General features: G+C 42.0%; 1 protein-coding gene across 3 annotated transcripts in view; it reads left to right on the top strand.

The window, feature by feature from the left end:
• The first annotated feature begins 3341 nt into the window (after positions 1-3341).
• Positions 3342-11669, top strand: part of cux2b (cut-like homeobox 2b) — a 103147-nt gene continuing 94819 nt past the window's right edge. Inside the window, exon 1 of one of the 3 annotated variants that reach the window (XM_085181380.1) lies at positions 3342-4604. In XM_085181380.1, coding sequence (XP_085037506.1) covers positions 4542-4604 — 63 coding nt within the window. In that variant the 5' untranslated portion in view covers positions 3342-4541. The other 2 variants (XM_085181381.1, XM_085181382.1) reach the window with 2 other exon arrangements.

Raw genomic sequence — 11669 nt, 5'->3', positions numbered from 1 at the left:
GTTGATATAATTTCTATTCATGGACATTTTAGGATAATATCACATTTTCCAATGAATAAATCATCAAACCTTTGCGTGGTTGCTAGTCACCTAACTGAGGTAAATTGCACATTTAATATAGTGCAGATGCATTGTGTGAACTCATATATCATAACAACATTAACAAAAGAACTCCCAGGTATTAACAATGTTGTTCGCTTTCATGAGAATGCCAGCGGAAGGTTGCAACTAAAATGTAGCTGTAAAGTTATGATTTAGTCCAAGTGTTAGCTCTTATACCAAGTTAGCGCAGTTAATAAGTCAGTTATGACGAATGGGCTGTATTTAACACTTATTTATTTTACTGCATGCAACTACATTTCTTTCTTTTCTTTCTGCTCTCTTTTCTCTTCTCTTCCCTCATCCCAAAACTGCTTTTGGAGATGTCTGCCCCTCCCTGAGCCTCTTCCTGAGCTTCTTCCTGTTAAAAGGGAGTTTTTCCTTTTCACTGTCGCCAAGTGTTAGCTCACAGTCTAATTGTTTTCCCTCTAAAAGTATAAGATCTTAAGCGCAAGAAGGTAATTGTTGAGAATTGGTACATTATAAACAAACCTGAATTGAATAGAATTATTCTTTCTTTAATAATTGGCTCATAATCACCTATTACTTTATAAAGGCAGCAACCTGGCAAAGAAATGGACTGGAATTTATATAGCACTTTAAAAGAAATCTTACTGACCACTCAAAGCTCTTCATACACACATTTATGCCAGGATTCATTCACGCACTATATGTAATTTAGGTATACCACACAGATTTTAGACCAGAAAATGACATTAGGCAACAGCATTAACTACTACACCACTGCATTGCCCTGAAAGCAGTCAGTATCACTGCATTTTAGAGATGAGCATTTGAACGTTCCTCACAGTCCAAAGATGTGTACGTTTGCTCGACTGGTGATTCTAAGACTGGCCATGGGTGTGGATGTTAGCCCTGTGATGGAAACCCTATTCAGAGAGTACCATGATTCTCAGCCAGTGACGGCTAGGATAGGCATTGTATAGGATAGGGTGAGGGGTTAAGAAAATGGTTAAATGCGTATTTAAATAAAACAGGCTACAGTTATAACCCTTAACCTTGCTCCTGCTGAGCACAGCCGAAGGTTCTCAGCAGCGTGCACGGGCCATCTTTCTGTTTTTCATCTCTCTATATAAATGGTAAAACACCGTTAACATATAGGTATTCTGATCACACTGATAAATGTTCGATTCATCTAAAATGAATCTCCAGTGAATTATTACCAGAGTAGCTGCAGAAACGTGCATGAGACACTCTCCTCTTCCGACTGAGACTGAGGTGGAGCTTTTAATCCGTAATAAAATCACCAAACAAGCTCGGAGAAGCTGCTATCATTCATCAAAAAAGCTGACACTTTATTAAATATACTGTCAGCATTTTCAAAGAAATGCCTCATTCAGCGACCTCATCAAAGCTATGATTTTATTGTTCCCATCTGTGCACACAGTCCTCATTTTAAGTAACTGTGGATTTCTTTTTAGATTAAGCTTTTACAGAAGAATGTATTAATTTGAATGAGGTGACGGGGGTTACTGGAAGAGGCCCGTAGTGCTTTGTTGATGATGGTGGTGAACGTGGGGTCAAGATTATATTCAGAGCTGATTGAGGCTGTGAGATTGAGCAATTTTTCAAACAGCTGAATTTGGATTTAGGGACCTTGACAGACACAGTCTCAGCAACTGGAGCCACATTTAAGTCCAGCTGGGTCCCTGCAGAGCCTGGGCTCTCTCTATATGTTCCTGGTGAGCCAGAACAGTGTTCCTGGCCGGCACTGGAAAATGTCTGTGATTGAAAACAATTTATTATATCTGCTGGCAGATAGAATTTCGCTAGCGTGAGCAGGCGATTGTGCACAGAGAAAACGTAAAAGATTCATCTAAGAATGTGTGTATGTTCCATACGAACTTTATGTCCTTACTTATGAAGTGTGCTTGATCAGAGGTGGGCTTCATTCTCACTCCTGTTGGCTTGGGGTTCACAGGGAGGACACATTGGGGTGGTGTCCTTTCCCCTGAAATTTGGAGCATCGTACACTTATTTTCCTTACACTTTCATGCTCCAATTTGTGCATTTTCTGCATCAGTTTATTTGTGTAAAGGAAAACACAATCATCAGGCTGCAGCTCACACTTCAACATATGCTGGGACCTCAGCGGCTTTCCGTCTTGCTTTCAAATAATCATTCTCAGCTTTTCTCATTTAGTGGTATCCTTGCTAAGCTAGACACGGTCTTCTGTGCTTGTGCGCTTTCAGACATGAGAGTCAGGGTGTCTGATATCAGGCTACCTCTATGTCACTGATAAATTCATTCATTTTGATATATCAACCCCTCATTTTTAAGATCATGTACATCTCATCTGTGCTAATCAGGTTGAATGAAAATGATAAAGGCCCACAGCAGCATTTTATAATAAAGAAAAACAAACAAACAACTTTTTGAGACAATATATCAGATCTCTTGTTTTGCTCTGTCAGATAAATCTGTGGTTGCCTGTATCTAAGGTGTCACAGAAGATGCTGCAGAGCTGCTGACTGAGACCACAACACTGTGTGTCTTTAAATATGTGTCTTTGCATGAGGTGGTTATAATTGTGTTTGAAGAATTGCATTAACTTATAATTCATTCTTGTATTTTGGGGGTTAAAAAACAGACACTTTTTGGGAGGCATTCCTTTTCTGAGTGACGTTCCCGTGGTTCTCTTCCTCAGTAACTCCTCTGCTACTTTCAGGTTTTGTTTTGTCTTTTTCATTGCGGTGGGGGTGAAATGACACAGATATTGAAATCTACACCTGTGTGTGTGTGTCTCTGAGATTTATTTCTCTCCTCAAATGTAAATAAGAATAAATCATATATATATATATATATATATGCATTCTAAATATGTCAAAATAACAACAGAGGACGATTCAACATCATCAAGCTGGGACCGCTGCTGGTTCTCAATGTATTCATTACGTTTTTCATACATCCTAATGAGTTATAAGAATCACAGTGTTTTCTATAGCTCAACTGTGAATGCTGGTTTTCTGATAACTACCTTCCTTCTTACATATGAATCCATCACTTTAGCCTCACCCTAGAGCCAGAAATAAAATGCAATAAGCAAAACTTTTAATAATTTCCCTTCGCTCTCCCCCTAAGGTGTTTGTCTGTGGCAGAGAAATATGTCATCGTCCCTGGAGGTGCTTAGATTATGACTCGAGAGAATTTAATTTTCTAACTGGGACTGATTTTTCATATAAGGGATATATGAGCGAGAAGCTACTTGGTGCAAACCATCTGGGTTTTACCTGTGCAAGGAATCACACAAAGCCCATCCGCACATAACCTTCCTTCTGACTCTGTGGTGTCAGCAGGGGGAGCACCTGACTCCAGTGTTGTAGCAGTACAGCAGTATCTCCAGACCAGAGGAATGAGTTATTTTAAGTAGACAAAGAGCACCCTCATGCTATAGTCAGTTAGACAGTCGATTTTGTGACAGTTTAACTCTTCCCAGCATTCGGCTGTCAGTAATAGGAAACGAGCCAATTTCCTAAAATCCATCTTTATGTTTTTATAGTCTTACAGTGAGCGCGTTTACGTCCTAATTTGCTCCTCTTAATGTGAATGCACGATTAAACTCAATAGCCACCAAGTCAGAGTGGCTCATTTCTATTCTATAGAAATTGATCCAGAAGAAAATCCAAATATGGTAAAATACTGTAAGTAGTAGATCATGTGGAATGTTTAATAACAAATGTGGGATTGAACTTTTGACAGTAACTGTTTGCCACCAGAAAGTGATTTGGGAAAATAGCGTAAAAACATGATTGAAATGTTGATCTTTGTGTACATTTTCCTTTAAATGTGGAGGAAGAGTTTCATAATACGCAAGTTTGCTCTAATTTGCACGACAAGAAGGCGACATGCGGACTGATAAGTGGCATTCTAATAATAGTTGGACTACACGTATCGATAATGTAGCCCATTCTAATTTGCAACTCTGCCTCTAATTAGTCAGTCCCATGTGCTCGTGTAATAAACACGCTAAAAAAAAGTAGGCTTGGCTAAATTCCCAGAACTCCACTAATCTGCACATCATCTCCTTTCCTTTTCCAGACACTATTGATCAAACTCGGGCTTTTTCGTCACTATTGATAACTTTGCCTAAGCGAAATCAAGTGCAATTGTCCAGTTAATGTCGGGGACAGAGGCACGGATACATTTTGTTCTTATTCTTTTTCTTCTTTTTTTTAAGACGTGGGCACTTTTCCAGAAAAAAAGAACAACTCTACTTTTTTTTTTTTTTTTTTTTAATTCCTACTCCAACAAAAGACATGTTGGCAGACTTGTCAAACATACGTGCGGACTCTCGTGCTAAGTCTCTCCGTTACTTTTTTTAAAAAGTGGGACCGGTGATCGTAAACGTTGTTTAACGAGGGGGAATCCAGCCCACATATTTATTGCAGCCGCTGAAAAAAATCTCCTCAATATCCCCCAAGATGGCCGCCGATGTAGGATCGATGTTTCAATATTGGAAGAAATTTGATCTACGGCGGCTGCAGGTTAGTGCTATTCTCACCTTTCTCGCTTTATTTTTCAGCGGTATGCCTTGCTACTGTACTCCGGGGTGTGCTCGCTTGTTTTGGGCGGACGTGAAGCGAAAGGAAGCGCTGTTTGCATTGATAGTTATTAGAAATTGATCCCTCTCCTGCCTTTGTTCAGTTCAATCATTGATCAGCGGTGGAGCGACCGCGGAGCAGCACAGCCTTCTGTGCCACACCGATCTGGGATCAGCACCGCGGACAGCACTGATGTTTATGCATTAGCTTTTCTTCTTCTTCTTCTTCTTCTTTTTTTTTTTACTCATTATTGTCCGCGACGAGCACAGCCGTACTTACATGTACGGAAACTTTTAATGCGCCTCCGAATCGCTGTCCTTGGACGTAGGCTGTAACTTTTTCTCCCAGCTTAATGTTTTATGCGGTTTGTGTCGACGGTCGTTGCGTTGCTGCTGCACCTTTCAGCAGGCTACAGTGCATTTCTTTGAATTTTACATTTTCTGCTCCGAAGGATTTGCATGTCGGGAAGTTTTTAAGTGTGACGTGGAAAGTTAATTTAGTTATTTTGCTCGGACATTTTTATTATGATAAAATATTTAATGTGCGGACTAGTGTTTGGGCTGTATTGACACAGTAGACTACTGTTAGGCTACATTCACACAGCGTTTATTCGCGGTTCACAGACGACCTTTTTCTTTTTCTTTTATTTTTTTAAAAATTTTTTGGACTGTCATGTCGCTGGCACCAAAATGTTTGTGATTAATAGCGAGGAGAATGTGGCAGGTGAGCGGTTTGTTTGTATCACAGCCATAACATGTAGTCCCTTAAATAGCATGTCAGCCTCCGTAGCCTTTGGCTACAGCTTGAGCCACTCAAACTCAAAGTTGGATTTATGAAGCACGGCGCTGACGGGCTCGTAGCTCGCTCCTGGTCCTGGAAGCAAACGTTGAAATAAGGTTGAGGAAAGCTAAACGCTGTTTTCAGTGTCCACTCCGCCCCCCACCCCTGCTCCTCTCTTCTCTTCTCCCCCTCTCTCTCTCCATCCTGAAGCCGCATAGGGCTGCTCGGCCGGGGGAAGCTGTGTAATTGTATTCCCCGCTAATGTTTGTAAATCAGCCTCGGCCGGCGCAAGGGCACCGTCTCTGCCGTTTGACTGATGTTCTGTAACATGAGAGATGACAGGGGCATGGCAGTCCGGCTCTGTCGGAAAAGCCTGCCGAGGAGCAGAAATCAGATCTTAGTGGCTCTCCGGTTGGTCGAGTGTTATTCCAGCTCCCGGCCGCTGGACACCTCTCACACATCCAGGCTGGGGATCCAGAGGGGCGAGGGAGCTATTGTTGTTGGCGGCTTCATGCAGCGTCCTCCCTGCTGGCTCTCACCATGTCACCACGGCACCAGATTTATGATAGACGTATACATGCAATATATATATATTTATTATTATTAAATGCGTCTCAGTAGGCGAGGAGCTAAATGTAAAGTGCCCCTTAAGGATGCCCTCTGTCAGGACCACTAATGTGGCGGTATATAATAAAAATGGCCCCCATTCGGTAACTGATGATAATAAGGCTTATAATAACCAGCTGTATAAGTTAAATTCATGGTGCCAGTAGAAAAGTGTTAACTCATACTTGTTAAATGAGGCACCCTTTGCTATAAAGTAGTAAATCCCTTTCAGGTCGTTTATTATCAGCTTATTAATAAATAACACCTCTAGTAGTGCCTTGAAGGTAGATGGCATTTGAACTATAAGTATGTGGTGCATATTATAAACAATAAGCCAATCAGGTGGAAACAGGTCATTGTGTGCAAAGGCAGAAATACAGGTGTGTTAGACTGCAACTAAGCTGAGATCCATATGTTGCTACCTGTCTTGTATTTTAGCACCTGTGATAGGTGCACATTCACTTTCACTCATTAGAGTGTTAAAACTCATTGCATGTGATGAAAGTTGTGGCCGTGTTGAAAATGAATCTTTTCTTCTTCTATTCGTTTTTTTTAACCCCGAAACCTTTAATATTTTTCCACAAATTTGATCACATTATCCTGCAGAAAGCAGCTCCGGTAATGTAAAATCATTACAGCCGTTTCGCCATCTATTCCCATATAGAACCCGAGTTTTTGCTCTAGCAGAGTACAACTGCAAGCTATTTATTTGAACAGTTCACACTGGAACATTTATTTTCTCATTACAAGTTATTATATCAGTAAACCGAGTGTGCGGCTTTTTTTTTTTTTCAGTGTTTGTGCAGTGGATTTGTGCCTCTTGAGTTGCACAGGATGAATAATTCACCTGCAGGCTGATGAAAAGAGGGCAGGGAAAGTGCGAAGTGCTGAGGTGGAGTGACCTTGGTTCCTGCTGGCTGCAGGTCACCCGGCCGTTGCTGTGGTAATCATTCACACCAGCCAGATGGCATTTCCGTGGGCGAGCATGAAAAGGACGGGTCAGGGTCTGTCCTGCCAGGTCCTGCCAGGCTCAGAAGCAACTCTGGGCCAGTGTGGTACCTGAGGAGTAAGAGAGTGTTTTTGGATGGTCTGGCGATGAGAAGCCGCGGTGAAACCAGGTGGAAATGCAGCTTGATTACAGTCACGGTTTGTTTAGTTATCACACATAATGTTACCTTTAATTGCCCTTTGAGAAGTCGGAGAAAAGGCTATCGTCAAAGCCGACTTAAAAGGCCAATTAGATTTTCCTTCAGCAAACTTGGGCTCTGTGCCTTTACTACCAGTCACTGTAATCCCTCTGTTGATTTTTTTTTTTTTTTTTTTAGTAATGTCGCAACGCTGTGCTCATATGGTGAAATAATACTCTGCTTATTTGTTACCGTTTCTCAGCGTTGTTTCCAAATTCTCTTGCATGAATCGAAGAGGCAGCGGGGTTTTAGATCAGGAACAAAAGCTTGTGATTGTACTACATTTAGCATGACTCAGTTGCTCTGGTGTCAGCTCTAATCCACACACAGAGACAACAGTATTGCCAAACAGTGAAATTGCTTTGCAGCCTGTGAGCCTGGCTGCCTCCGCTGCCAGCCTGCTCTGTGTGCTGTTTGCCAGTAGCTCCTCCACACACACACGCACGCACACACACACACACACACACACACCCTGCAATCTCAAATTGGCTGTGAAAATCGGTCTCTGTCTCCCTTTCATTCATGCTTTCATATATTTGTTTGCAGATATTGTTAATGTCACATGCGTCACGATAATCTCATTGTAGTGGAGAGTAAGTCCAGAGCGCCTCAGATCTTGTGTTATTTATCATAATGGCTGTATCATTTTATTCACATACCGCGATTGATGTAAAAGGATTTGAAGCTGACCTCCACGGTGGCTGCTAAAAGTGCTCATTAGCTCATTTTTCAAGACTTGTCTTTCAAATCTTTGCAAGATTAAGTGCAAACCTAAAAGCCAGCTCACTTGTGCTCGCCTCTCATATAAACATTTCTTAACGCGGTTTTGTTATTCCCACTTCTGTGAATCGATGGGTGGGGCATGCCTGTCACGGTCCCCGGTATCCTTCAGCTTGCCCCTCTCTTCCTTTTGACAGTGACAACAAAGCAAATAAGAAAGAAGGGGAGCTTTTACACGACTATCTGGGGCAAATTGAGATGTGAAATCCAAGAGCCATAACCCCCGGTACATAAAACGGAGAGGAACATTAGAGAGCGAGAGGAGTGAAACAGACTTCAGCATTAAGCTGTTTAACCTCTCTGTGTAGCATTAGTGGTAGAGACTTCAAAGCAGATGCTTCAGCGTTGGAAGCAGAATGACAAATGGGTTTAGAGACAGCTACGGTGAGCATTCTCACAGGAAGACTAGGCCTGTCATTAATGTCAGCTTAATCACTTTGACCTTCCTTCAAGTAGATTTCCATACCTATCCAATCATTTTGCCTTGCTTGGGCTCCTGTTTGCAGACTGTTTCTCTTTTTCTTGGTTGATAAGCCCTGGTGTGATGATGTTACTGTTTATGTAAACTTGAGATGTCCTGAAAGCTGTAAAATGAAAGGTTTGGATAATACCAGCTACAAACATAGTACCGTTCTCAAATAGCTCCTCCACGGAAAGTGGAGTTGATTGTGATGTCCTTCGCAGTCTTTATAGCTTTGAGGAGAAAAATGACATCTGCAATCTATCTCTACTATTTTATGCCTCATAGTTTATCTCCGTCTTTTGGAAATCACACATTTCATCATCCGTACGAAAGCGTTTAGTAGCAATGCGGTAGCGAAGCCTCCAGCCACTACTGGCAGCACTGAGTGCGTCGCTGCTCACAGCACTTAAGCAAGAAAAGACATACTATGAAATTAATGATTCTTGTAGTCTAAACCATTCCAGTACTGATGCTAGCATGCTGTATGTATGTTAGTAGCATCATTTTTTTTTTCAATATGCCATTAAATATTTCATATGTGCTGTTTATGCTCCATCCATCCATTCGCTTCCGCTTATCCTTTTTCAGGGTCATGATGGGGGGGGGGGGGGGGGGGGGTTGGGCTGGAGCCCATCCCAGCTGTGTGTGTCTTAGGGCGAGCGGCAGGGTGCACCCTGGACAGGTTGCCAGTGTGTTGCAGGGCTAACACATGGACACAGACAACCATTCACACTCACATTCACTTCTGCATTCACACCTATGGGCAGTTTAGAGTTTCCAATTATGCTACAATCACAGGGAAAACAGTGGTTGGACACTGCAGCACAACCAGAATTATCGCGACCATAGGCAATGAACTTGTGATTTTTCTGTCTTTGAAATGCTTTGAAGATGGGAACCAGGTCTGTGAACACTTGCAGTCAGCTCCCATCTTGGCGACTTTGGTCTGTCAAGACGCTGTTAAAATGGCACTAAGCGGCATTACGAAGGAGTCGGTCTATTAGTTTGCAATTGAATTGGGTAAAAAAAAAATTCTGGTGCAGGTAGAGTCTCTCTCATGTCTTTTTTTGCACTTTTAGTAGTATTTTGGCAGGTGTCAACCAGTGTTAAGGTGTACTACTTCCATTATGATGGTTATTGTTAACACTGGTCCCAGTATGTCATATGTAATGCTTTTGTTTTTGCATTTTCCAGCGTGCAAGCCAGTGTGCCTTCCTGGCTATTCTGGCCCACAATCCTTTGTGGTGAATGTGACGAAGTCATATATCCCAGTTGTATGTTTGCAGTCCTGTGAAACTTTCAACATGGAATAATAATTAGCTGGCTCCGGACTTCAAGTAGTCACAGACATAGATGACTTAAAAGTTCTATGTTTAAATAAACAGGCTCATTAATGCTAGTCTGTGTACACAGAGCTGTTCACAACCATTTAGTAACCAAATTATTTGTCAGTCATATATAGTTTTACTAAAAAAAAAAGACACACATTAAATTTTTTCATTGTTTTAATCTGATTGGTATTTCTTGCTTTCTCTGGCTAAAGACGTCCACATCCGTGTGCCTGTGGTCGTGTTTTTGGTGCCATACTTTGACCAGTTTTGGAGATGATTTGTCTGTTTCAGGCATGTTTGCTGGGAGTCATTTGTAAGGGCAGCTGCAGTACTGAAAGTAAAGAAGCGTTTTAAATAATGGATCTGAGGTTGCTCTGCTGGACAAACTATGTAATGACACTATTGTTAAATGGCTTAGAGGATTGTGACAAATTTTATGAGGCGCCGCGCTCAGCGACTGAAATGCTGTGTGATGCAGAACTGTAGTATGTATGGTATGGTGGTCTAAGGTTGGGCTTAGAAAACACAACCTTTCCCTGAGTGATTTGTAATTTTTTAAATGTATTTTTTATTGGAAGTATTTTCTACCAAAGAAAGGTTTGCTTTTATTCACTCAGGTTTTGAGTCTCTGATTCTTCCCTATCTCCAAGAATAGATACCACTAGAGGTAAGTGAGAAAGTGTGCGCGTGTGCACATGCGAGTGTGTGTGTGTGTTCTGTGAGTAGACCCTTTTCAGTCACAGCAACAGAAATTGACATACCTCACACATGATTTCATAGCACTGATCCCAAATTACTGTGGCTAATGACTACTAAGATTTTTTCCCATTTACCTGTGTTGTAATTTGCTACCTTGTTGAAGTTATGCATATTAGCTGTTTTCTCTCGTGTGGTATTGTGGGTAACAACATAAAAAAACACAGTACTTCCAATGTTTCAACAAGAACACCCCCTTGGTAGTTGACAGTGCTTCGTAGCAAGAGACGCCAGATTTTTCATAGCAGTGTGTTCTTCATACTGCTGCCCCTAGGCTGGAGCAATTGTTTTGCAGGAGTAAATAACCAGCTTTAACAAAACTTCAGGGACACATTAGTGTGCTGGAGGATGGCTCCATGGCGGTAGGGCAGCCTCTTCTTCGCTCGCAGTGAGGCAGGCGGAAGCATCGGGAGGAGAGAGCTAATGGCTCATCGGCATTGGTATAAAGCTGTGTCCTCTCCCTGCTGACAGCCAGTCCCTTGCCCAGTAAGTCCATATTGAGCTGCGTTTCTCCACCGCGGCCTTGGCTTTATTTGTTTTGACTGTCTGACGCCACTGCAGACGTATTGAGCAGCAGTCCTTTCTTGTTCATTTTACTAGGCTTACAATGAATCCTGCTGCCCTCTCTCTCTCCCTCGCTCTCTCTGTGTCTCCATCTCTCTAAATAACGTGCCTCAGCTGTATTTGGGAGGGTTTCAGTTGCTGTAGTTTATTCCCCCATTGTCCATTTTGTCCTTCATGAAGGAAGAAAAAACACATTTTTGTTTTGTTTTTTAACCCTCCAAATGTGCAGCTGCCAGGTTTTTCTGTGTTCTGATGCTGGTTGTCTGGTAACGTGGGTTTGCGTGGTGTGAAGGGTGCCCCTGAGCTCGGCGCACACTCATGAGATCAATGCTTCACTAACCTTCTCCAGGTTGTCTTCGGGGATCTCAGCCACTCTCATTATGTGCCAGTGCTCAGAGTCTGTTTACCAGACTGGAGGAATACTAGTCTTATGCATGCCACCGATTTGTAAGGCCCATTTGTCCTCATTTAAGTGGGAAGAGAGAAGAACCACGAAAGACAGTCTTTTGAGTATTAAAGCAGCATTTGTTATTACTAAGCA

This window comes from Neolamprologus multifasciatus, chromosome 12 (assembly GCF_963576455.1).
Source record: "Neolamprologus multifasciatus chromosome 12, fNeoMul1.2, whole genome shotgun sequence".
In the NCBI taxonomy this organism is placed as follows: domain Eukaryota; kingdom Metazoa; phylum Chordata; class Actinopteri; order Cichliformes; family Cichlidae; genus Neolamprologus; species Neolamprologus multifasciatus.
The sequence above is the reverse complement of the archived record's forward strand: the minus strand, read 5'-3'. Positions and strand labels throughout refer to the sequence as shown.